The sequence below is a fragment of the Ahaetulla prasina genome, chromosome 3 (assembly GCF_028640845.1).
Source record: "Ahaetulla prasina isolate Xishuangbanna chromosome 3, ASM2864084v1, whole genome shotgun sequence".
Classification (NCBI taxonomy): Eukaryota; Metazoa; Chordata; class Lepidosauria; order Squamata; family Colubridae; genus Ahaetulla; species Ahaetulla prasina.
This window is the reverse complement of record NC_080541.1, coordinates 120,147,558-120,175,068: the sequence shown is the minus strand read 5'-3', so window position 1 is coordinate 120,175,068 and position 27,511 is coordinate 120,147,558. Positions and strand designations below refer to the sequence as shown.

Genomic DNA, 27,511 nt, shown 5'->3' with positions numbered 1-27,511 from the left:
GAAGGTGAAAACAGCCTTCCCCATCCCCCCGGAGGCCAGAAATGGCCCGTTTGCCGACTTCCAGTGGGACTGAAAGGCCTGTTTTTTTCTCTCCCCAGCCTTCAGAGCTCTCTAGGAGACTGGAGAGGGCAAAAATGGCCTTCTCTTCCCCCCCCCACCGCCAGAGGCCCTCTGGAGCCTGGAAACATCAGCAAATGGGCTGTTTCTGACCTCCTGAGGGCCTCGGGAGTGTGTGGAGAATGCCATTTTCACCCTCCCCAGGCTCCTAGAAAGACTCTGGAGCCTGGGGAGAGCGAAAAACGGCCCTTCCCCATCCCCCCAGGCCCTCCGGAGGCAGGAAACAGCCTGTTTACATACTTCCGAAGGCCTGAAAATCGGCTGGCGAGCGCATGTATGCCGGAACTGAGCTTGTATGCCCACTGATATGGCCCACAATAGGTTTGCCATCACGGACTTAGGGCTTACTTTCAGGATAGATCTTTTTTTTTCAGGAAAACATGATATTTGTACATTCTGGTGATTATACACATCTTTATAAAGTGATAAATAATGGGCCTGATTAGCTCTCCAACAATCACAGATAGTGAAATTCACTTATTTACCAGGGAGCTTGGGTGGGATGAAAGAACACTAGCTACCCCGCTTTTTTTTTTTTTGTCCTGAGCAGTGCCAATTAACACTCTCAATGAATAACCAAGCCAAAATGAGCTGCTTCTAAAGATATGGAAACGATATATTTGTTGACTAGAATTCTTGTACCTATTACCTCTTCCAGCAAGGCTGGCTTTTGGATAAGACAAAACAATGTCATTGAGGTTATATGTCAGAACAACTATAAATACAAAATAATCTCAAGGAATTATTAAATAACCTAATACCTATAAATAAGAAGTCCCTCTATTCTGTCCTCAATCACCTTTGGATCGCTCCCTTTACTGCCTTCTTCACTGACTAATGCTCCTTTTCCTATGATCTCTTTTTCTTCATAATCTAGTCTGAAGATCCTTATATTCTCTTTTCCCCCTGCTCCCAAGGTGAAAAACAGAATTGAGTAGGATTTATGCAGTAAAAATAACATCCAAAGTCATACATTTGCACAGACTTCCCTGCAAGCCCCAGATTTTAAAAAAAGAACACTGCAGGTGCATCAATTATGTCAGCATTATGCTTTAGCATCTCTTCTCTCTCCCATTCCAACAACAGTGTTATGTTTTCAAAGCAATCTGCCAGCAAAGCTTGTTATTTAAATTTAAAAAGCCACAGATTTCATAGGTGTGAAAAAAGCTCTACACATGCAGGCTAAGATCTTCCAAGAAGTGAATCCAATATAGCCACTGGCCACTATTTCATAGGTCCCAAGAAATAAGTAAATAAGAATTGTTTGTTGTATTTAATACCAAATAAAAAGATAGAGTACCAAGACCCTACATGCTATGGAGAGGTGAGTTAGCCAGTACCCAAGCAGACCCATCACCATGCATTCCCAGCAGCCCGAGACAGTATATTTACTTGGGTTTGGCATCAGCTTGGATCACATCTGACCTTCCATTTGTGTTGCTGTCATATGGGGAAAAAAAAGGATTAATGAGCAGGGACACAAAATTGAGTAGTGTGCCAAATCTAAAAAAGCGTCTTTCTATGACAGTGATGGCTAACCTTTTTGCCATCGCATGCCAAAAGCCAGGGGAGCATGGGGTGGGGGGTGTCACGCGCGTGCATGCCCACATCCATAATTATAGGTGCCCTGCCCCCTGAGCATGCGAGCACGATCCCCTGCCTGGGTTCCCCTAATTTTGTCCCGGTGGGCCCGATAGGCCTGTTTTTGCTCTCCCCAGGCTCCAGAGCCTCTCTTAAAGCCTGGGGAGGGTGAAAACAGCCTCCCACCCCCCCGGAGGCTGGAAATGGCCCATTTACCAACTTCCAGTGGGGCCTTCCGATCCTAAAGTGGGACTGGAAGGCTCGTTTTCTGCTCTCCCAGGTTCCAGAGCCTCTCTAGGAGCCTGGGGAGGGCAAAAACGGCCTTCCCCACCCCCCAGAGGCCCTCTGGAGGTCGGAAATGTTGGCAAATGGGCCATTTCCAGCCTCCGGAGGGCTCTCGGGGATAGAATGCGTTTGCTCTCCCAGGCTCCTAGAAAGACTCTGGAGCCTGGGGAGAGCGAAAAACAGCCCTTCCCTACCCACCCAGGCCCTCCGGAGGCAGGAAACAGCCTGTTTACCTACTTCCGGTGGGCCCAGAAGGCCTGAAAATCAGCTGACGAGCACTTGCATGTTGGAGCTGAGTTCGCGTGCCCACCAATATGGCTCCACATGCCACCTGTGCCACGCATCCCATAGGTTCACCATCACAGTTCTATGATGTGGGAACAATGGAGTGGGCAGATTCTACCCATTTATTTAGAAGGAGGTTGAAAGCACACAGGTAGTCCTCAACTTATTACCATTTGTTTAACAACGATCTGAAGTTATCACGGCACTGAAAAGTGACTTATGATCTGTCCTCAAAGTTATAATTATTGTTTCACTTCCATGGTCATGTGATCATAATTTGGGTACTTGGCAACCAGCTCACATTTACCATGGCTGCAGCATTCTACAGTCACATGATTGTGATTTGTGACCACCCAGCCCGTTTTCTACAAACATCAATAGCGGAAGCCAGATTTGCTTAATGACTGCATGATTTACTTTACAAATGCAGTGATTTGCTCAACTATGATAAAAATGATCATAAAATTGGGTCCACTCACATGATGGTTAACAATGACATCGCTTAGTGACTAAAATTCTGACCTCAGAATTCTGTAGTTTTAAGGTGAGGAATACCAAATTGAATGGCAGCTTTTTTATTCAGAACTCTATTTTTAATGATTTTATTTTTATTTATAACCCAGTTATTATTTTTTATGTATAAGTTAAAGAGGCGAACACACACACAATACTCCTTCCTCCTCCTATTTTTCCCACAACCACCACCCTGTGAGGTGAATTGGGCTGAGAAAGTGACTAGCCCAAGGTCACACAGCCTAAGGTGGGAGTAGAGCTCAGTCTCCTGATTTCTAGCCTTGATGCCTGAACCACTAGACGAAACTGGATCTCTGATATCAATCTGGTATCAGCAGGTATTGAGCAACATGTGGTTCTCTAGATGTTGTTAAAATGTCACTCCCAAAGTTGTACCCAGCCTAGCAATAATGAGGAAAGTTGCAAATTGTTATTTCAGCAATATTTGAAGAGCAAAACACTGCCTTTCCTTGAATTTCAGAGATCTTTCTTCAGTCATGATCTTTTTTGACCTTGATACTCAACTCCAATATGTTTCTTTGGACATTTTTTAGAGCCAGATGAAAATTTGTATCACAAACATTCAAACTTTCTTGCTATATAATAAAGGTGATGAGTCTTTTAATACTATACCACATCATCTGACATTTTCTTCTTCACTGTTCCTCCTCCATCAAAACAAACGAACTATTGCCATCTCTCCCACAAAAATAACTGAGGTGGCAAGATTCCAAAGTCAAATGTTTGGGAGCATTCAGGTACGAACAAATGAGGTTACTTTATACCAATTTAGTGGCCCATCTAGCTCAGCTCAGGAAGAAAAACCTTAAATTGAAACCTAAACTTCCTGTAGTTCACCTATAGGGACATGCGATTTTGATTCTTCATTGCTCTTTCATACACAAAGCTTTTTTATTGTGATTTTGTTCTTCCAAAAATCTTTCTCTCTCCAAGAGTACATGTTCAAACTCCGCTCTCAGACACGGAGCATACAGACCAGACCAGCGTTTTTCAAATTAAGAGATTTTAAGGTGTTGATCTTCAACTTCCCCAACCAGCATTCTGAAAAATTGGTAACACAACTGTGTATGTTCTCTCAGTTGAACTGGAATTACATGCAGACTAAACAAAGTGCTCTTATTAGAGATGGAAGGTAAAAATTAGGGGAAGGTCAAATTTTCTAACCGTGGAATAGCTGGCAGGCGTGTTCCATTTTCATCCACAAAGTGTCCACCAGCATTGAGAACCCAACAGTGATGCAGTGACATCAAGGAGTGTCTTGCAGTGGTGGGATTGTCTTTGCCATTTTGGCTATCGGCATTTTTCAAAGGGGAGAATTCATCTTCTCGCATCACTTCATAAACCACAAAGTTCCTGGATTCAAAATAAAGCTGAGATTGGTCAAGTGTAAAGATTTTAATCACTTTCTGCTTCTACTACTATGTTTTCCTGAAAATATGACCTACCCCGAAAGTAAGTTCTAGCTTGCTTTTTACACGTGTGCCCAATATAAACCCTACCCCCAAAATAAGCCCAAATTAATATCCCATCCACTCCAGGGTACACGGGTAAAAATTAAGCTAGGGTGGGGATGGCGGGATGGAGCTGCCCTACTATTTACCTTCAGACAGTTGCAACCAGGCCTTGCACACCCCAAAACCTGCCTTGCCGACCATTTCTTCTGCAGCTGGCAAAGGTTCCTGAAGGCCTCTGCAGCCGATAACAGAGCTCTGGATCAATCTGAAGCTCTGTTATCAGGCTGTAGAGGCCTTCAGGACAGCCTTGCTGGCCTTGCCAGAAGCAGAAAAAGTTCCTGAAGGCCTCTGACAGCAAAAAGGAGGTCCTGGGCCACACGTGCAACTGAGGTGAGTCAGTGGACAACAACCCCCACCCCCCAAAAATAAGAACTGGTGACTTTTTTGGTTGCAAAAAATATATAACACATGGTCTTATTTTCAGGGAAACACGGTACTATCAACTACAGTCCTATAGATGGACATTACCAATAAACTCATATGCCAAGGAAAAGTCAACAGAGGGGAAGAAAACATTTCTACAATTATTTGTATGTTCACCCAAAACATTTTTTCAAAGCTTTCAAAACTAAAATGCATACCAACTTTATAGCAATTGCTGGAGCTAGCTGTAGTCCTTCCTTTAGATAAGCACAAAGATAAAGTGGCATTACAGACTCTTTGAAAAAGTTTGCCTTGAGCTTCAGTCTAAACAAGATGGCCACTAAGTATCTGCTTTCTCCTCTTTAAACCACATCTGTTCCTCCTGTTGCTTTTGACTGGTTCCCAAGATAACTTTAGGACAAATGACTGTTCCTCATTCTTCTTTAACACCATACATGTCTTACAAATGCTACACAATCCAATTTGAATATTACATGTAGCATATCCCTTTTTGATCCATGTTCAAGTGCACATCTTACTCTTCTATCTGCCAGCTTCTCATAATGCATTCAAAATGATAATCTCATACAATCAGGAGTGGGGTTGGGAGAAAACTTTCAAAAGAAAAATAAAGCCAAGACTTATATTAAGATGCAGACAAAATAAGTCAGTCAGTCACTTGGGACTTACTTAGCAAACTGGAAGATATCAAATACAAATTTTTCCATTTTAATTCCATTTGGTTTGTCCGGCTTCAGAACTTTTCCTGTGGTCACATCTACATATGGGACTTTTTTCTGAGCTATGTGATGTTGCAGCTGAGGTTCATAATCACTGAAACATCAAGATAGGAGTCAGTAGAGTAAGAAGCACCATGGTCTATCAATTCGTCTATCTTCATTTTTTAAATCCCATCATTCCGGCAGGCAAATAATAGCTATTCCAAAATTAGATACCTGAGCCATCTTTTTACTCCTGTAAGAAAGTAGCACTACTGTTAATTATTGTCAATTAGGCTCACCACTGCTTGTAATCTCTTCCTGTCCCTTACCTTGTTTACAGCTGTGTAGTTTAGTGCATCAATGCACTAAAATCTCTTGACACGTTTTCTGAAAGAATCTAAGTTATTGTATGGATTTTGACCTTGAGCTCTGAACAATTCTGATTCTACATACCAGAGACTGTGCCACCTCAAACACTTATCTTTTTCCTGTCAGGACATCAATAGCAATGTCTTGTGATGCTAAACATATAGATGAATCAAGTGCCAAACTAGGAATCATTAGTAACACAAACAAACAAACCCGAAAATTAAACTGAATATAAAAGCATCTTGGTTAAAACCTTGAAAATAAAAGTGAATAAATACAGTAACATCCTGATAAGTGCATCTCAGAAAGGACTAAGAAAAAAGCACCATGATCAGGAGACAAGAAGAAATCCTCAACAAAAAGAGACTACCACTTTGCACCTTAGAAAAAAAATGGGTAAGGAAAGGAAAATAAAATCACGTTCTATATGTCCTAAAAGCTTTTAAAAAGTTTTCTACCAACAGCATTCTTTGCCTTGTGCAATTTGTGAATTTTGCCTATATGATAGTTTTATGGTATGTGAAGTAGTTTTTATTTCTTGGTTTGAACCATCCTGAGTATTATAGGCTATGTCATAGCAAACATAATTAAAAAAAAGAACATATTTTAGGATGAAGAGCAGAAATGACCCTAGAACAGCATTTCATAGATCAGCATGATTAAAGAAAGTCCTTACTTGACAATATCTTTTAGAAACTCCATTGTAAAGTAGTGATTGGCAATGTTGCCAGCATTAAAAAGTAATCGGCCATCAGAACTTCTTTTCTGGGCTGTGGCCAGAGAAATCTCACTGTATTCCACCACTTTGTAAACACCATCTACTTGGCACACCACTCCAACTGGTTCTGTCGGATTAGTTTTTTCGACAACCTTGTAGTGGGGTAGGAAACAGAATTGTAATAACTTGAATTGACATAAATAACTGTGATATACATTTGATGGAATGTAATTCCTTCTTCAAATGCAATACTGTAACTGTTACCCTCAGTTTAATATATATTGGTATAACGAAGAAAACTTTCAATGATGGGCTCAAACTATGCAAATGATCTATAGTAATTCAACGAGCATTTGCAAAACAAAATAATTTTTAAGTATTTTACCACATTGTTAAAATGCTTGAAATACAACAGATTTTGAAAATGACAGAGTTTTCAATACCTTCAAATACTATATGTACTAATGGCAAAGGTATGTTTTAAAGCAAAACAGAGAGTTCCAAAACAGTTTAGTAGTTTTGGCTAATTCCACAAAAGTCATATTTTGATTGTCAGATTAATATAGGTTGTATTGAAATCTCTGCTTTAAGATGTGTAAGGTAAAATTCACCAAGAAGCTCTTGAAATCCAATACTCATATTAGCACCTCAAGCTCTCTATTTAGCAGAGCTCAAACTGAGTTTTATGACATTTTGTTTTAGCAACAGGAGCATGCATACCAACTGGCAGATGAAGAATATGATGGTTCTTCTGTCAGAAAGAACTCTTCTATCAGATAAACCAAAATTTCCAAACTGGCAAGCTGCATCAACCAAAACAATCTCTGTAATATTACAAATGTTGCCAGCTCTAATTGCTTTATCTTTGAGACAATTTCTCTCTTACCACATGAGGGTGTCATAGCAAAGTAATCATAAAGAAATCCTTCTGCCAAACTTGGTCATTGCATCCATGTGCATTTCTTATTGCTATTATGGATATGGCTTCCCAGTCTAACCAAGAAACTAATTTACAAAAAGAGCAGCTATTGTATTACTAAATAGCTTGTGAATTACTAGTGAATCAAATCAACCAAACAAGACATAATTAAAACACATCCATTCCTACTCTTATCTCAGAATAAAAAGTAAACAACTCTGGATAAATTCTTTTTAAAAAGGTTATGAATTCACTATAATTTCTATTCTACAGAATTCTGAAATCAGAAGGAAATTCTGACCCTGAATCAATGTACTAGGGGAAGGTAATAGATAGAAGGTAACTGATTTAAGAAAGATCAAAGGAAGATGAAAAGAGAGATGTCAACGTCCAAGATAATTCGTTGGAATACTTTAGAATATATTCCCCTTTAACAAGAACCTCTGCGATTAGAACTTGACAATAACCAAGTCAGAGAGCTACAGGAATGGATGAAATATCCACAGAAATATAGCAAAGAACAGAATAACAATCAGTAAAACTTCTAACCAAAACGATGCCAGAAAATCTGGAGAATGATAATGGCAAGCAATTTGGAAGAGGTCAATTTACCAAAGAAAGCCAATTTAACAATGTAGGTAAACTACTATAAAATATCCTTAATTTCACATACCAGCAAAATAATGCCTTGGATCATCCAAAATAGTTTTTGGATTAATTTTGGATCATCCAAAATTCCCTATATGGAAAGGAAATGCCAGATGCTCAAGCTGAGCTTTAGAGAAAGCCAAGGAATACAAAATATTATGGCTGATGCATGCTGAATAATTTAAAAAGCCAAATAATACCAAAAATAAATAAATATGTGCTTCACGGATTACAAAAAAGCTTATGATTGTGTCAATCATGTCAAGCTGCAGAATGTTCTTATCAAAATGGGAATCCCAGAATATCTCATAATTCCTATGTGAAACCTACAATCACAATCTGGATGGAACATGTGACAGAGTGCTTCCAGGTCAGCAAAGGAGTGAGACAATGCTGTATACTCTACCTTTATTTATTTAATTTATATGCTGAATATATATTGAGAGGTTGGATTGGGAAAATAAAAATGAGCTTTTAAAATTGGATGAAGAAACATCAGTAGCCTGTGACATGTTGTTGACACTTCCCTGATAGACAAAAATATAGCTTCTATTAATGAAAGTGAAGGAGCACAATGAAAAAAATGGAATTAAGATTAAATACAAAGCCCAAACTAACGATAATATTCAACCAACATTAGAACTGACAATGGAAATATTGAAGTGGTAATTATCTTTTGCCTTTTAGGGGTAACTATCAGAAATAAAGGAATCAGCAGTCAAGAAATATGTTTGGAATAATCAGCACAGTAGCAATAAAGACCTTGGTTATTTATTTTTCCAATTTTTTAAATTATAATGATTAAGGAAGGAAAGGGACAACTCATTCTCTTCAGTCACTTGTTACCTTTGCTCCACAGTCTGCTCCTTTCTGTACACAAAAACCAATGAACCGAGGGTCAGCAACTTTTACCAAAATGTTATCCACACAATAGACATGTATGCTGCCAATTCCTCGTTGTTCCATGTCCTCTATAATATGATGAGTTCCTAAAGCTCGGTACAGACCCCCATTGCCATCTTTAGGGAAAAAAAGAAAATGCTACTTTATTGTTTCTTGGTTGGTTTGTTTTTAGCATTTCTGACTTTTTTCAAGGTACGTTCGATACACAGATGTAAAGGTTTGCAATACAGAATGGGGAACATTTTGTTCCTGGTTCTACAGGTAGCCCTCATTTAGTAACTGCTTCAGATAATGACCATTTGCAAATATGATCATAATAAACATGGTAAATAATAGTGAAAAAGTCATTTTCTGATCAATCTGCACACCAAATGCTGGCTTTGTTGCATGGGAAATTTATCTGAAGGAGATGGCAGCATCCAGTGATCTTCATAGCATCTCTCTGTCACATGGCTTGCTTAGTGACTATTTCTCTGGAACAAAATGTAATTGTTTGATGAGAACTACCTGCACTTGCTTACTGTTGAATAAAGTTTTCAAATCAATATTATTTCCTATTGTTTTTATGGAAAAATTTTAATACTGCTTTGTAGAGCTTATGAATTTTTTCCTTATATATGTAACTTGTTATATCAATGTATAAAATGCAAATAAAAATAAAAATAGGAAATTAAGGGAAGAAAAAAGAAAGGAGGAAAGAAAATATGCAGTACAGGGAAGAAAGAAAAAGGTGTTGACTTCCGACTCTTTTTACCACAGTTCAAGATAACATTACAATCTCAACTTTTTATTTTTACACATTATTATATAACTAGCCATTTCTATATGGGGACGCAGTGGCTCAGTGGCTAAGATGCTGAGCTTGTCGAACAAAAAATCAGCAATTCAGTGGTTTGAATCCCTAGTGCCACATAACAGAGTGAGCTCCTGTTACTTGTCCCAGCTTCTGCCAACCTAGAAGTTCGAAAGCATGTAAAAAATGCAAGTAGAAAAATAGGGACCACTTTGGTGGGACAGTAACAGCACTCCATGCGCCTTCAGCATTTAATCATGCCGGCCACATGACCATGGAGACATCTTTGGACAGCACTGTCTCCTTGGCTTAAAAACAGAGATAAGCACCGCCCCTAGAGCCGGAAACGACTAGCATGCGTGTGCGGGGGAACCTTTACCTTTCAGCCATTTCTATAACAACAAATCAGCAAAAGCAATTTATTTATGTATTTTATTTATTTATGTATTTATTTATGTATTTTATTTATGTATTTCTATTTGCACATAATAATCTTTATAAACTACAACCATTTATATTAACAAAATTCACTGTATTATTTCAGATTCTTTAACCTTAAAGGGGAAAATAATTCATCCATTTTAAAACACTAAGCTTTTCTTTAAAAACATTTCTAAAATTAAAACATTTTAATACATCTTTTTTTAACTTCCTCTTAGCATACATACTTTAAAGTTCTTTCAGACCAATAAAATTCCAACTAACTCCAATTAACTCATTAAATTTAGATGACTCCCTCCAAGTTATTCTCATAGAATATTTTTCTTCTTGTTGTATAAATCCTTTTTAAAGCTCTAGATTTTTAAGCTAACACATCTTTTTCTTTAACTTTCTCTTACCATAGTTTCAAATGCTCTTTCAATAATATTTTACAAACTTTAGGAATTACTTAAGCATTTTATATATAAAGGAAAAAATACATTTTCAAACTTTAGATTAAGGTTTTCTTTCAATTACAAATATCAAACCAATGAAAATTCATCGTAATTCCAATTGACTGTGGAATGATATTTATTACTCAAATAACTTTGTGTCCTGCTAATTTTATTGTAGAGATTCCTGCTAATTCCAATATGCAAAGATAATCAACCTTTTCAGAGTAATCTGGTTAACTTTAAGTACCGCAGGGCTCTCCGCTCCTGTTCAACATTTATATGAAGCCGCTGGGTGAGATCATCCGTCACCATGGACTGAGATATCACCAATATGCTGATGGTACTCAGCTATATGTCTCAGCCAGTGGTGACTTAAGTAATGCCGTGTCCTCCCTCTCGCAGTGCCTGGAGGCTGTTAGGGGGTGGATGGGGTGCAACGGATTGAAACTAAACCCTGGCAAGAGTGGTTCCGGGTTTGGGGTTCATTGGCTCAGGGAGAATTGCCATCTTTGGTCTTGGATGCGGTGGCACTACCCCAAACAGACCCTATGCGTATCTGGGAGTTCTCCTGGACTCATGACTCCTGCTCGAAGAGGTGACAATCGTGGCCAGGAGAGCCTTCATGCAACTGTGAGTTGTGCACCAGTTACGCCCTTTCCTGGACTAGCAATCCCTACTCACAGTGCCTTAGTCACTTCTCGTCTTGACTATTGCAACACGCTCTATATGGGGCTGCCCTTGAAGAGCATCCGGAAGCTCCAGTTGGTGCAAAATGCAGCAGCCCACACAGTTTTGTGCAGACACTGGTGTGCACATGTATCACCTCTCCTGCGGGAGCTGAATTGGCTGCCAATTTGCTTCCAGGTGCAATTTAAGGTGGTGGTTGTCTCCTTTAAAGCCCTTCATGGCTTGGGACCAGGTTATCTGAGGGACCGTCTCTTTCCGGTCATTTTCCAGTCACATCTACCCTATCCATTAGAGCAGGGAGGCAGGGAATGCTGGGAGTTCCATTCCCAAGGGAGATACACCTGGTGGGACCCAGAAGAAAGGCCTTCTCCCTGGTGGTTTCCTCTCTCTGGAACATCATTCCCCCAGAGATTACAATGGACCCCACTCTAATTCTCTTCCAGGTGCTGAAGACCTGGTCCTGCCAGCAGGCCTGGGAACCCAGAGTGGGATGGAGCCCATTAAATGTGTCATGTGATCAGCTGTCACTGGGATGGGAGGTGAGGGTGATTTTATTACCGTATTTTTCGGTGTATAAGACGCACCTTTTTATCCCCAAGACGGTGAAAATCTGGGTGCGTCTTATACTCCGAATGTAGCCCCATCCACCCGCCACCCCCCGGCAGGTGGATGGGAGGTTCGGAGGTTGTCGGCCTCTGTATGTTGCATTTTCCAGCGGTTTCAGGTGGTGGGGATCCTGACATTAGGATGCTGCTTGGAACTGGCCAAAAACCCCCACTGCTGCATTTTCCTGAAGATACACAGCTCTTTGAATTGCCTCGGGGAGGAAAACGTGATGCATGGAGGCAATGCTCTTGCGATGTGGGCACTTCTGCACGAGAGGTGTAAGGCTAGGTGGCTCGCTGCCCGGCCTGCCCCTTTTCCAGATGACCCAGGCTCAGGGCAGTCGGCTTCTGCTCCTGGCCCGGGAGGCGGATCTGGCCAGGAGGAAAGGGAATGTGAGACTGTGGAAAAGGAGGAGGAGAAGGGCGTGTAGCTCTGCAAATTGTTTTGGGGAATTGATGAGGAAAACACCGAAAAACGCAATGCATGGAGGCAACACTCTTTTTCCTCCCCGATTGCCCGAAGCAATTCACAAAGCTGCGCGCCCTCCTCCTCCTTTTCTGCAGTCTCACTTTCTCTTTCCTCCTGGCCAGATCTGCCTCCGGGGCCAGGAGCAGAAGCCGAAGCTCCGATGCAATTCACAGAGTCACGCGTCCTCATGAAAATGGTCTTGCATGTTCAAGGAACTGGTGGCTTGCTGGGCGCTGCGCAGGCGGAGTAAGGCAAGGCACTGCTACCTGAAAACTGTTGCCGCAAACTCTGCTGCCTGGAACCACCCAAAAACACGATGCTCTTTCTTTGCCTCTTCACACCCCATTTTTGGAATTGGGGAGGCAGTGGAGATCTCCAGGCGGCGGAGATCATGGCAACAGTGTTTTTGGGTGGCAGCGCTTTGCCTTTTGTCCCCTGCGCAGCACCTGCTTCGCAAAGCAAGCCCCGACCTCCACACTTCCCCAGGCCGCTTCCAGAATCAGGGTCCGTCCAAAGCAGCAAAGGCGCAGGGAGCTTGCTGGGAAGCCCGGCACTGTGTTTATGAGATGGCAGCGTCCAGGACTGAAGTGCTAGGTAGGAAGACAGGAAGTCTCGAGAGTGGAGCCTTCAGTGCCAAGTCCCTCTTCTGCCCCCATGAAAATCATCCCCCACCACACCCTACCCACTCCAGTTAAATAGAGTGATAGGATTTGTTTTAAACTGATAAAAAGTTCTGTGCTACCCATTATCAAAATCCGAATGGAAGTGAGGACGCCGCTGATCCTGATGCTGGTAGGCAGAGGCAGATTTTTTTTTTCTTGTTTTCCTCCCGCAAAATTAAGATGCGTCATATACTCTGGTGTTCTTATACACCGAAAAATATGGTATATCAATTTATTTGATTTTTTATTAGTTTTACTGTTTTTAAATGTGGTTTTTATATTCTGTAAGCCGCTTTGAGTCACCATGGGTGAATAGGCAGCAATATAACTTTAATAAATAAATAAATAAATAAACTGCCTATATCTCCACATTGTTAGAGTGTGGATAATTACCCAATTAAGATTTTAAAGTTTGCTTCAATTATGAGTTATTAATTCATTCCTATAAATCAAACAGATCTACATCTTACCTGGGGCCATAGAAACTTTGCCCTTTTCCTCCAGGAAAATTTTCCCACTGAAGTCCATGGCAGGCAGCATCCCTTGTTTGAAGAATATCACATTCTCCTTCTTCAAACCAAAATATTTGTGTTTTAGAAAAAATTCTTTAGTCAGTTCTATTGTCCTTCCACTGGTCATTATATACCTGCCCAGACCAATAAGAGAGTAATAATTCATTAAAGTCAGACACAAATACATCTACGATATGCATTCATTTTGAAACGACGAGAAATCCTTACCATGGAATAACACATTGAAGGCCATGTTGCTTTTCGGCTATCTGCTGCAGTTTTAAAATACGCTCTGCTTGGATCTGAAATAGCGTTTTATGGGACAGTAACCCCACATCATACATTCCTTTGGGATACGAGACACCAAGCCTTGTCCCTTGTCCACCAGCTAACAGAAGAACAGCAACTTTGCTCTGAGAAATCTGTCGGAGACCTAAATCAAAGAGGAAAAATGAAAGGGAATAATCTGATCCTCTCAAGTGCCACATCATAGCAATAAAACATTTTATTCTACTTTTGAATAGCAGTCATAAGAAATTGTACTATAAGTACAGGAAAAAAAATTCTGCATCTCTGTTTCTAGATCTTTGATCTCTCCTTCTCTCTCTTGCCTTAATCACAATAAACTGGTTCTCAAGCAATATACTGGTTATATAAAGAACTCATTACAAGATAATATTTTACGCAGAAGCCCAAGTCAACATAGGATGGAAAACAACTATTCTAAAACCAAAACTTTAACTTTTCTAACCACAGAATGCAAAAATAGATACCGTATATACTCGAGTATAAGCCGAGTTTTTCAGCACGTTTTTTGTGCTGAAAAGCGCCCCCTCGGCTTATACTCGAGCCAAGCCGTTCAGCCCTTCCTCTTGCAGCGAGTCCTTTCTACCGCAGGCAGCTAGCTCTCGTTAGTGCGCGCGCATGCGTACTTATTCCTATGTGGACACACGCGCACACCCCCTCACGCACAATTACCCGCGCGTTAGTTATAATTGTTGACAGCGTTGACAGAGAGGGCACGAGGGAGAGGCGAGGCAAGGCAAGGGACCCCGACCGAAGAGTTATAATTGTTGACAAATACACACGCGGGGCGAAGAGTGAACACCCTCCGGGGTTGCAACCGAAGGAAGGACGCGCCTGGCTACACACCCGCCCCTTCAAAGAAATAGCTGGCATTCCTCGCGGGGCGGACGGGCGCGCGCAGACACACACACACACACACACACACACACACACACGCTCGCCCTCCTAAATTCATTTCCCCCACCCCACCCCACCCCTTTTTTCTTGGCTGCTTCTTCTTTTTCTCCCCTCCGGCGCCGCAGGCCGTCTAGGGCTCTCCTTACCCAGCCCGTGCAAGTGCGGTCAGCTGCCAAATCGCACGTTTCCTCTCCTCCCACTGAGGAGGTTTCAAGCTCTGGATTTAAATACAACCGAAAGGGGACGCTGGGGCTACAAACAAGACAGGGGAGGGGAGGGAGGGAAGGAAAGGGACGGAGGGAGGAGGGAGGTCGAGCGCAAGAAACTTGTCAGGTAAAACTCAACAGGCAAGGGCGGAAGAAAAACAGGGAACTGGGAAAACGCCCCCAACTAGGGAGAAAAGGGGAAGGTGGTGTTTTTTTTTTTAAAAAAAAAACAAAAGTCCCGAAACCCAGCGACGGAACCTTTTTCAAAACCGGCTGCCGAGCCGAGAAGTGACGGACGGACGGACGGCCGACTCGCGAGGCCAGAAGGTAGCCCAGCCGCCTCGTCAGGCTTTTCTCAGTTACTGCGGCCCGCTCTCCCTCCCTTCCGTGGCGGTTTAGCAGGGCTGCTTTGGAAGAGCCTTAACGAGCCCGTCCTCAGCCACCTCCCTTCCCTTCCTTGAGCCTCCAGCTCCAGCAGCAGTCTATCCCGGTGGACGAACGCCTCCCGTTTTGCCTTCCTGGAGCCTAGCCGGCCCGCTCTCCCTCCCTCCGTAGCGGTTCAGCAGGGCTGCTTTGGAAGAGCCTTAACGAGCCCGTCCTCAGCCACCTCCCTTCCCTTCCTTGAGCCTCCAGCTCCAGCAGCAGTCTATCCCGGTGGGCGACGCCTCCCGTTTTGCCTTCCGAGCCTAGCCGGCCCGCTCTCCCTCCCTCCGTAGCGGTTCAGCAGGGCTGCTTTGGAAGAGCCTTAAGCGAGCCCGTTCTCAGCCGCCTCCTTCCCTTCCTTGAGCCTCCAGCTCCAGCAGCAGTCTATCCCGGTGACGAACGCCTCCCGTTTTGCCTTCCCGAGCCTAGCGGCCCCGCTCTCCCTCCCTCCGTAGCGGTTCAGCAGGGCTGCTTTGGAAGAGCCTTAACGAGCCCGTTCTCAGCCGCCCCTCCCTTCCCTTCCTTGAGCCTCCAGCTCAGCAGCAGTCTATCCCGGTGGACGACCGCCTCCCGTTTTGCCTTCCTGGAGCCTAGCCGGCCCCGCTCTCCCTCCCCTCCGTAGCGGTTCAGCAGGGCTGCTTTGGAAGAGCCTTAAACGAGCCCGTTCTCAGCCGCCCCTCTCCCTCTCCTTCCTTCGAGCCTCCAGCTCCAGCAGCAGTCTATCCCGAAGTAGGAATCCGGCCCGTCTACCTTCCCGGAGACTGGCCGGCCCGATCTCCCTCCCCTCTCTAGCGGGGCAGGTGTCGAGGGCTAGAGAACCTTGAGCTCCACCGCCGCCCTCTCCTTCCCCTTCCTTCGAGCCTCCAGCTCCAACAGCAGTCTTTCCCAGTGGATCCCAGCAGTCTATCCCGTGACGAACGCCTCCCGTTTTGCCTTCCCGGAGCCTAGCCGGCCCTCTCCCTCCCTCCGTGGCGGCTCAGCTGGGCTGCGAGCCCGTCCTCGGTCGCCTTCGCCCGGCCCTTTTGCTGGCCTCGCCTGGGCAGGGCTGGGCAGAGCCGTGACATCACCTCCACCGCCCACCCGTTGCCGTCCGCCGTCCGCCGCCGCCGCCGCTGCTGCGCCTCCGTCCCTCCCTCCGCCTCCTCCAGCAGCCAGCAGCGTGGCGGGCGCTCGGCGCGGCAGGGCCGGGCTGGCGACGGCCTCCTGGCGGCAGCAACGGCGGCAGCAGCATCAACAGCACCAGCAGCACCAGCGGCTCCCGCAGCAGCCCCGCAGCCGCCTCCTTCCCGGGCGCCACCTGCATGAGCCACCGCAAAGGCGACAAGCCGCCCATCAGCATCCAGGAGCACATGGCCATCGGCGTCTGCCCAGGTCCCATCCGCCCCATCAAGCAGATCTCCGACTACTTCCGCGTTTCCCCGGCCTCCCGCCGCCGCTTTGCTCAGCCGGAGCCTCCTCTCTCTCTCTCTCTCTCTCACACACACACACACACACAGAGACTTCTAAAGTGGGTTTAATGATATTAGAGACCCTTATTGCCCTGCCAAAAAAAAAAAAGAGCCACCCCAACGTCTATGAAAATTAACCTTCTCTTCCAAGAGACACTGTGCAGGGTATTTTCACTGTTGGTGTGCATACAGGCTTAGATTTGTGCTGGGTTCTTAGTACTTAGAGCACTGACCTTCAGAGGCACCCTGGTCCCTTGGAAGCTAAAGGAGGACTCATTTTCATGCTTGCAGTGTTCAATTTGGGAAGGGCATCCAAAGAAGTGGTAGATCCTTGTGTGTCCAATCACACTTAGCCAATAAAAATTCTATTCTATTCTATTCTATTCTATTCTATTCTATTCTATTCTATTCTATTCTATTCATTTTATTTTGTCAAATACATATTAAATAATTATATAAATATAAGCATGAATTGAATACATAAAAGGAATACAACTAAAGGGAACATTAGGACAGGGACGGTAGGCACGCTGGTGCTCTTATGCACGCCCCTTACAGACCTCTTAGGAATGGGGTGAGGTCAATACTAGATAGTCTTTGGTTAAGGCTTTGGGGATTTTGGGAAGAGACCACAGAGTCAGGTAGCACATTCCAGGCATTAACAACTCTGTTACTGAAGTCACATTTTCTGCAATCTAGATTGGAGAGGTTCACTTTTAAGTTTGAATCTATTGTGTTCTCGTGTATTGTTGTGGTTGAAGCTGAAGTAGTCATTGATAGGAAGTACATTGTAGCAGATAATTTTATGAGCTATGCTCAGGTCATACCAAAGGCGGCGTAGTTCTAAATTTTCTAAAGCTGGGAATCCTCCTTCCCCCTTTTGCACTTTTATTGTTTTTCGTTCAAATAAATATTCATGTTATTTTACTTGGCTCTATCTTTATTTTTTACATTGACCAGTAGCTGCCTCATTTCCCACCCTCGGCTTATACTCGAGTCAATAGTTTTTCCCAGTTTTTGTGGTAAAATTAGGTACCTCGGCTTATATTCGGGTCGGCTTATACTCGAGTATATACGGTACTTGCCCAAGTAACATGTATATATAAGACTGTCAATAACACCTCTAGGGTAAAATCTTCCTAGATAGAATAGAATAGAATAGAATTTTATTGGCCAAGTGTGATTGGACACACAAGGAATTTGTCTTGGTGCATATGCTCTCAGTGTACATAAAAGAAATAGATAACTTCCTGCTTTCAACTGTGCCTGAAACTATTGAAGCATTTCAGTACAAGTAATTCCACAGGTAAATGTAAACAGATAAGCAACTGATATGAGATAGCAACATTAAGTTTTTAACTTAATTTCTGCAGCACAGTAGTGCCTATATATATTGCAAGTGTTCAATGGCCTGAATGCTGTATTGTCAGAATCTGATATTCTAGCATTTTAAATATCTATCAATTCAAACAATCAACTTGTTTCATCTGCTTTTATCCTGCAAGCAATGCAGGATTCTAATGGCTGGGGGCATGTTTATCAAGTTCAGTTGATTCAAGCTGTAACACTAGCTTTTCTTAAAATTTTATATTTCTTCAGTGTTATTGCTGGTCATTCTTCAAAACACACTGAATTCACTAAATAATTATCATAAATCATAGAATATAAGGTTCTCATATAATCCATTGCTGTGATCAGTGCAGGAATCCACAGGCATAACATCTTCAGCAGATGGCCATTCTGTCTTGTTAACATATCCAGCCAAAAACAGCCCATCCTTTCCCAGGGCAATCTGTTTCAGTGTTAAATGGCTTTTGTCTTTAGGCTGATGTTCAAATAAAAACTGTTTCCCAATAATTTAAACATATTGTTTCTTCTTGTCTTCTGGAGCAACTCTGAAGAATTCTTCCTCTATGTGCTAGATTTTCAAATACTTGAAGACAGCTACCGTGTCACTGTACAATTTGCTCCTTTCTAGACAATAGCCAGAACATTTTTCTTCAGTTTCTTATCATCTCATTTGCCCTTTCTGGGACATGCTCTAGTTTGTCAATATCCTTTCCAAAATGTAATCTCCAAAAAAGTATATAATATTATAGAAATAACTTAAACAATCAAAATAGAGAGGAAAAATTACTTCTTTCGACCTTGATTTTGTAATTCAGTTGGTATAGTCTAGATTGCATTTGCTTGTTTTTGCAGCTGCAACATGCCATTGGCTCATATTTAGCTTGTGATCTATTGAGAATCCAGATCCTTTTTGCATAATTGATGCCCATTATGATCCCCCCATTATTCAAACCTTTGATTTTTTTCCTATCCAAATGTAGGAGTTTGCACTAACTCTGCTGCAATTCATTTTGCTGGCTTCTGCCGATTGTTTTGTTTATCAATCGCTAGCTACTGTAAAGAATTTAATAAGGAAAGCAATCACCTGATAATCAAGTGAAATTTATATCTAGAAGGTTTAACGTACAGCTTCATTATCCACTTTAATGAATATTTTACCAATTGATATGCAAAAAGTGGACTAATAAATGAGAATATTTGTAGCGCAGAGTTGAAATGAGGGGGTCCTTGGAGCTCTGTGACTAAACTGGACTAGGAGAGATCCCACTTTGTTTTTTTTTTATCCAGGCCAACTTTTGTAACTGGTTTTCTCCATGTGTGATAGACTAAAACATCTGGAAATCAGTTGATTGGGGAAGTCTTCTCTAGACAATGTCATGTCATGCTGCAGGTTTACTTTCTTAAAATATCCTATGTATCCTGTTGGATCCTTATACCTACCTTCTTTCTCCCACATTGGCAATTGAGCTTGGTCACGTGTTGTACTCCCAAGGACCTCACGTGGCACAGGTTCCATCTTTGCATCCATACTTTCCTGCCCTGGGAAATGGCTACTATCTAACATGGCTTTTTTGAAAGCCTGGTCCAGCTCCTTGAGATCCATGGCGTTTAATTCTTTATATAGTTCTTGTTTTTCTAATTCATTTAATTCTTCCCAAAATTGAAGAAGGTGGCTTTGTCCTGCTTCAGCCAAGCAGTGCTGGAGTACATGGATATTGATGTTGCTGTCCATGATCCTGCACAAGAGAGAAAAATATATCTATGAAGCTCATTGTGCATGAGAGTTTCCTGCATTTTTTCCAGCATTCATTCATTTGTGGAGTTAACTTTAACATAACTTCATGGAGACTTTGAGAAAAAAAATTAGGCATGCTGGATAGCAGCATGAACACTGCAGGACTCCTCCACTCCCATTAGGTAACAAGAAGAATATTGAAAACAGTCTATTAGAGGAAAAGTCCTCAAAGAGAACTTTTTCATCTGTGTGGTTCCTATATTTCTGTGAATAACATCTTTCTAGTGCTCCCTATTCACTTTCAGTGCCCCTGATTTAACATGAAATGTAGTTCTGATATAGAACTATAAGATAAGCTGAAGCTGCAGTCTTCTGCAAGCACCCAATACATATTTTCTTTATCTTACCCAATACTTAAAATGAGATGTACTAAAACCGTGTGATATTTATTGGCCAAGTGTAAATACTTAAAATGAGATGTACTAAAACCGTGTGATATTTATTGGCCAAGTGTAAATACTTAAAATGAGATGTACTAAAACCATGTGATATTTATTGGCCAATCACACTTGGCCAATAAAATTCTATTCTATTCTATATGGTCTTCTGGAGAAGTAGATAACAGCTATCTGATAACAGGTATCTGAGTCCAAATATGATCAAACAAGAACAGAAATTATAAATTTAAATATAAATTCAAATATTGTACCCTGAACTGTACAAATACAGAATATAAATCTAGTGAATATTATGATTGTATGATGTTAACTTATGAATTCCACTATTGTTTGCTTTAGTTCTGTCAGTGTCAACCATCTGTTGGAGAATGGATTCCTTTCCCTCCAAGAGATGCTGAGCACTCTCCAAAATGGTACCAGTGATCATTAAGTGAAAGGAGTATATAGGATTCTACAGGTTTTCTCAAATCACAGCCAGAGCAACAAAAGATTTTTCAAAGGCTTAGCTTTATACACAGAATTTTATCTTATCCCAGTTTCAGTACAAACAAAAATAAAAATATAACCAATAAGCAAAAGAGATGGCTTTTTCAAGATATAAGCATTGGCAGTTCCCTTTGTCACTAGCATGAACACTTGTTAACAAAACAAACTGAATATAATTTTACATATATATGGCATGATTATCTGAGAGTCCAACATTTAATCTTCCTCCACCCCAAATGCTCCTATTACCTCTACAATAGTACCATTCTTTCATATTTTTATATATGTAAAAATGGCAGAGATTGTATTGCATATTTTTTTGACAAATAGTTTAAAAATATTCTGGATAATTTGTTGTAATTACAGATCCACTAAAATGATCACATATGCATTCGCTGGGTAGAAGCATTGAAATGATCTGGCTTTGCAACACCTGTGCATATAAATGTTTAACAGGGTTAAAGTCAGCTGTGCTGCAGTGACTTATCGGTATGGTCCCGTGTAAATTCTACACTATCCTAGTCGTATTCAATACACCTTACACTGAGGTAGAATTGCACTTGACTTTTATAATATACTTATTTATAAAGATGACATTTATATTAATGTTTAAGAGATACATATTCAGGCTCATTCATTTTTCCCTTAGGTTAGAATATACGATACCATGTAATAAGTAAAATTAACCGGCGTAACTACAGGAGCATGTTTTTAAAGACCAACTTTTAAATAGCATTCATAGAATCAGAAATGACAGTATAATTGACAATATAATTCACCAGACAGTATAATTCACCAGACTCAACCCAAATGAACAATTAGAATTCCAGACATTCTGGAAAGACATTCCAGATGTGGCTCCCTTTCGTCCCCAATATAAATGTTCAATTTTTAAAAATGCGACTCGCCCTCCCTTTTTCATAGCTCGCCCCAATGCTGGCTCTAGGAAAATAGCAAACCTCGCCTGTTTCGCCGGCCACTCAGTTGCGTCAGGCAGCCCCTTTTACAACCCCACTAAATCAGCTCAGCTCGTCTTTTCCTTCTTCTCACACCAACCTATCAAGAGCTCCTTCAGAACTCCGCCCCCCTCGACTTAGATTAACCAATAACCAGGCAGGAGGAGGAACCCGCGGCTTCGGCCTCGGTCTCTGTCTCGCCCACTAACTGGGTGGGGTAATGACGCTGGAATGTAGCACGTCATGCTTCAACGGAACGGACTCGGAACGCTATTGGCTCAAAGCCAGGAGGAGAAAAGTTACCCGCCTTAGAAAGGCAGGATGGGTTAGAGGTGAGCTTGAAGCCGGAGACGAGTTCTATTTGTCGTGGCAAAAGCTTTCGCTGGCGTGGTGGTGCCTGGGAGGAGCCGGGAGAGGCGGGCAAGTCGCACGCCTCCGCTTCCGTCATGTGATTGACATTGGCCCCGGCAATAGTTCCCATTACATCCCGCTTCCTTAGGCGTGAGTGATGTGGCACCGAACTCTGCTTTGTGGTTCCTTCTCTGCCCTTCAGTCTGTCTCACTTTTACCTTTTAGCTATGTTCGCATAATGCTCTTTGCCCGTGGTTAACTGAACCAAGGTTTATTTAATCCGCTTCTGAGTTCACACTTGTAACCTAAGCGAGCCCCTAGACTAAACGGTCTATATAGTTCGCGGCAATTCTGTGGTCATGTTAGGATATCCTGACTTTGGAGAACTGCATAACCGAAATCCAAATTCTTTACAGTATAAGAAATAATGTATTAGTTTTGTGCGGTAAATAGTTGCAAAACGGCTTTCTAGTTTATTTTTGCTCAGAAGGAGTGAAGTTCTGAACTCCAGCCAATGTTTTCTCTTGTTTACTATTTTAACCTCACAATCCTTGCGAACTTGATAACCGACATCCTGTTTCCTGCTCTTGTTTATTCTAATGAAGATATTGTCTCTGCAGATTTGGGGATTTTTTAAAATGTCAGATACAGCTATTGGCTTTTCATATAATAAAAGCCATTTAACATGGACATTGGCCACCTAATGAGAAAGAAGGACCCACTGGAGAAGAGCCTAATGCTGGGAAAGATTGAGGGCAAAAGAAGAATGGGACGACAGAGAACGAGGTGGCTGGATGGAGTCACTGAAGCAGTAGGCGTGAGCTTAAATGGACTCCAGAGGATGGTAGAGGACAGGAAGGTCTGGACGAATGTTGTCCATGGAGCCCGATGGGTCGGACACGACTTCGCAACTAACAACAACATGGACCAAAACTGCCGGCTGGAGAACTAGTCTCTTGATCAATTAACTTTCCTGTGCAAAGGAATACATTCTGTATAAAATATTCAGTCATGACCATATGAATTACAGTATTCTTCCTCCTTTTAAATTTGTCTAGGAACATTATTCCACCTCTAAAATATTTGTTTTATCGAAGTTGCTTTATCAAATGCATGGTCTATAGTCTGTAGAACATTGGCTTTAAATACAAGCTTCACTACTTTTGCTGTCATACTTTGGGAACATAACAGATGTAAATAACATGCTTAATTAACGGAGGGCCAGCCGTTCTGAATCTGATCGAACACTAGTAAGGTCTCATATTCAGACCTATCTAGTGGCGATGGGAGCGGCGAAGCGTGAGTATTTCTCCGCTCTTATTGCGTCGCCAGATAACCGCCCAGCAGCCTTGTTTAGGGTGACCCGCTCCCTTCTTACTCAGGGACTTAGGGAAGACCCCTTGCAAGGCTGTGCTGAGGACTTTGGACAATATCTGCACGATAAAATTGCTCAGATTCGGGATGGGCTGGACACAGATAGGGTAGTCTCAGATGGGATGATGGAGGCGGTTCTTGAGGCTGTCATCTGGGAGGAGTTTGACACTGTGGCTCCCGATGACATGGACAGGATACTGAGGAGGCTGAATGCAACCACATGTTTACTGGACCCGTGTCCCTCCTGGCTGGTACTGGCCACACAGGAGGTTACACGAGGCTGGCTCCAGGGAATTGTTAACGCTTCTCTGAGGGAGGGTGTCTTCCCTACAGCCTTGAAAGAGGCTGTGGTGAGACCCCTCCTCAAGAAGCCCTCCCTGGATCCAGCTGTTTTATCGAACTACCGTCCTCCAACCTCCAACCTTCGTTTTGTGGCGAAGGTTGTTGAGAGTGTGGTAGCGCATCAGCTCCCTCGGTACCTGGATGAAACTGTCTATCTGGACCCGTTCCAGTCCGGCTTCCAGCCTGGATACAGCACTGAGACGGCATTGGTCGCATTGGTGGATGATCTCTGGAGGACCCGGGGCAGAGGTTGTTCTTCTGTCCTGGTCCTATTAGATCTTTCAACAGCTTTTGATACCATCGACCATGGTATCTTGCTGCAGTGGCTAGAGGGGCTAGGAGTGGGGGGCACTGTTTTTCGGTGGTTCTCCTTCCTCTCTGACCAGTCGCAAACGGTGTTGGCAGGGGGGCAGAGATCGACTGCGAGGCGCCTCTTGTGTGGGGTGCCCCAGGGGTCGGTTCTCTCACCTCTCCTGTTCAATATCTATATGAAGCCACTGGGCGAGATCATCCGTGGTTTTGGGGTGCGGTGCCATCTGTATGCTGATGATACGCAGCTGTACATTTCCACCCCTAACCATCCCAGTGATGCCGTTGAGGTGATGTCCCGTTGTCTGGAGGCCGTGCGGGTCTGGCTGGGGAAAAACAGGCTCCGACTCAACCCCGCCAAGACTGAGTGACTGTGGATGCCGGTGTCCCGGTATAATCAGCTGAGGCCATCGCTGTCTGTGGGGGACGAGTCATTGGCCCCCATAGAGAAGGTCCGCAATCTGGGCGTCCTTCTGGACGCACGACTCTCATTGGAAGAGCATTTGACGGCCGTCGCCAGGGGAGCTTTTTATCAGGTCCGCCTGATACGCCAGTTGCGTCCCTTCTTACACTGGGATTCCTTGTGCACAGTCACTCATGCCCTCGTCACTTCCCGTCTGGACTACTGCAATGCTCTCTACATGGGGCTTCCCTTGAAGAGCACCCGAAGACTCCAATTGGTTCAGAATGCGGCCGCGCAAGTGATAGAGGGAGCGACTCGTTGCTCCCATATAACACCTCTCCTGCGCAGGCTGCACTGGCTTCCGGTGGTCTTTCGGGTGCAATTCAAGGTGTTAGTTACCACCTTTAAAGCGCTCCGTGGCATAGGACCGGGTTACTTACGGGACCGCCTGCTGCTACCGGTGACCTCCCATCGACCAGTGCGCTCCCATAGGGAGGTTCTCCTCAGGGTGCCGCCGGCCAGTCAATGTCGGCTGGCGGCACCCAGGGGGAGGGCCTTCTCTGTGGGGGCACCAACACTCTGGAACAAGCTACCACCAGGTATCCGCCAACTCCCTGATCTTCGGACCTTTCGACGCGAGCTGAAAACATTTCTGTTTCATCGTGCAGGACTGGCTTAATGGTGTTTTAATAATGGGTTTTATCGGTTTTAAGTCTTCAACCAACTCTAAATTTTCCTTTTAAACTGGTTTTAAAAATTGTACTAATTGTTTTTACTTTGGCTGTAAACTGCGGTATAGAAATTGAAACAATAAATAAATAATAAATTTCACTGATCAGGAAACAGGAATCATGTTAATTAAAATGAAGGTTATCTGGCATGGCTGATGGGATTATATTTTCTCTGAGGACTAATGTTGGCTTAGTAGTAAAATGAGCATTTTGGGAGGGGAAAAGGTGATGGAGAAGCAATTTTTATTTTCAAAGTGATCGAAAAATTCTGAGGGTTGCACTTAAGAAATAGAACCAGACTATAGGTGTATCCTATTAAAGTTCTGTCTTCAAAATATGTGATATTGGGCTTTAAAATTCCTTGCTGGAAATTACTATATTTTTTGTACTATAAGACGCACTACCTTCCCCTCAAAAAGTGGGTGGAAATGTATGTCCTATAGAGTGAATATTCCAATAGGGAGATGTGGGGTTGTCACCAATGCTGCCTGTAACCGCTGCCGCCGGGGAACATTGGAGCCTTTGCTGCCAAGCAGCTGATCGACAGTTGGATTGGCCTCCTGGAATACCACCAATCAGCTGTTCTAGCCAGCGAGTGGCAACAGCGATAGCTGGCAGTGGTGATAGAACAGCTGATTGACGGTATTCTGGGAGGCTGATCCAACTGCCAATCAGCAGCGAAGGCTCCAGTGTTTCCCGGTGGTGGCGGCAGCTTAACTCAGTTGACCAGTGGTGGGCTCAACGGAGCATAGCCCAGATGAGCTATGTGCTGGGGCTGCGATAATGTGCTGAAGCTGATCAGGCTGTTTGCTATTTGCTGCAAGGACACTAGCCAGATGAATACTGGATGGATGCTGGGAGGCAGATGCCGGTTCTCCGAACTACTCAAAATTTCTACTACCAGTTCAGAGAACTGCTCAAAATTTCTGCTACCGGTTCTCCAGAACCTATCAGAACCTGCTGGATTTCACCCCTGCTCCTACCTGCCATCAAGGTTATTTTTTAATATGGCTCTGCTATATTTCCAGAAGAAAAGAATTAACTGTAGTGATTAATTTTCACTTGGATAATTTGAAAGGTGGCTAATGTTTGGATTCCAGCTGTGTGCCCATATTCATCCAAGATCGTCCTACCACTCTTCAAGGAGAGGAATTAGTGGGCGGGGACGTGGCCAGCACCACAGCGACACAGGGTGAAACTTCGGGGCTCTGAAGATAGCACTGATATCACAGCCGTTTGGGGGTCCTTCAGGGTCATAAGCTGTCATAGGGATGGTGACGAACGGAAGCACAGGCTGATATGAACAGGGAAATCACAAATTCCCTGAAGTACTGGCAAATAGCCTCTGACTCAGCGGCTGGGAAGACAGCCAGGAAGCTGTCATAAGCTGGAGTAGCCACACAGAACAAGAAAAGAAAAAAACAAGGTGAAACATCTGGATGAGAACAAATTGCTGTCTTGGAAATAAGACTCCTTTTGTAAAAAAATTTACTCCCTGACTTTAAAAAACTACTTGAGAGAGAATGGCAAAAGAGGAGAGGGGAGGGAGCGGATACAAGGCTACCTCCCCTCTTCCGGCAATAGTGGTGAAAAAGCAGAAGCCATTAATGAAGATAATTGACAAAGTTTGAAAATTGATTTTTAATGAATAGAAAACAGATTGGGCAGAGTGATTTTTTTCTGCCAAGTTTGATGTATGACTGAAATCCCTTTTGATTTTCTTTTTGATTTTCAAATCTGAACTTTGAACTTTTTGTTATATTCCATTTTTCTCCACTTTATGGATTAGGGTAACAAGAACCTGAAGATTTTGATTGTGAATTGGACTTTGATTTTAAACTTGGCTAATTAAGAGGCAAATTTGAATTTTAAAGTTTTTTTAAAGGAGAAAAAAGTGGAGGAGATAGATTATAGATTTACAACCAGTGATAAAAATCAGAAAAGGACAATTATAATTCTCAAAATGGATAAAGCTGACTATTATCTAAGATTTCAAAATATCAAAGAAGAAAAGGAGAGAACCTAGCAGAAAAAAATTGTAGAAATATTAGTGGAGGCAATGGACGAGGACAAAGAAAAGATACTAAGCGGGATTGATGAGATATATAGAATGCATACAAGATATGCAATGAGAAATAATTTATCAAGAGAAATACATGTCAGATTTACCAAGAA

General features: G+C 42.9%; 2 protein-coding genes across 4 annotated transcripts in view; one reads left to right on the top strand and one right to left on the bottom strand.

The window, feature by feature from the left end:
- Nucleotides 1-21,951, bottom strand: part of UAP1 (UDP-N-acetylglucosamine pyrophosphorylase 1) — a 29,718-nt gene extending 7,767 nt beyond the window's left edge. Inside the window, exons 1-9 of one of the 3 annotated variants that reach the window (XM_058174280.1) lie at nucleotides 21,830-21,951; nucleotides 19,632-19,927; nucleotides 13,790-13,994; nucleotides 13,520-13,695; nucleotides 8,902-9,074; nucleotides 6,447-6,640; nucleotides 5,370-5,513; nucleotides 3,967-4,155; nucleotides 1,510-1,557 (exon numbers count right to left, since the gene is read on the bottom strand). In XM_058174280.1, the coding sequence (XP_058030263.1) occupies nucleotides 1,510-1,557; nucleotides 3,967-4,155; nucleotides 5,370-5,513; nucleotides 6,447-6,640; nucleotides 8,902-9,074; nucleotides 13,520-13,695; nucleotides 13,790-13,994; nucleotides 19,632-19,923 (1,421 nt within the window). In that variant the 5' untranslated portion in view covers nucleotides 19,924-19,927; nucleotides 21,830-21,951. Of the gene's footprint in view, nucleotides 1-1,509; nucleotides 1,558-3,966; nucleotides 4,156-5,369; nucleotides 5,514-6,446; nucleotides 6,641-8,901; nucleotides 9,075-13,519; nucleotides 13,696-13,789; nucleotides 13,995-19,631; nucleotides 19,928-21,829 lie in introns of those variants that run through there. The other 2 variants (XM_058174281.1, XM_058174282.1) reach the window with 2 other exon arrangements.
- A 165-nt stretch (nucleotides 21,952-22,116) lies between these two features.
- On the top strand, nucleotides 22,117-26,548 carry LOC131195008 (uncharacterized). Its single transcript, XM_058176631.1, has 3 exons — nucleotides 22,117-22,158; nucleotides 22,798-24,227; nucleotides 26,437-26,548. Exons 2-3 carry the CDS (start codon nucleotides 23,461-23,463, stop codon nucleotides 26,546-26,548), a joined length of 879 nt encoding a protein of 292 aa, XP_058032614.1. The 5' UTR covers nucleotides 22,117-22,158; nucleotides 22,798-23,460.
- Nucleotides 26,549-27,511: the final 963 nt, after the last annotated feature.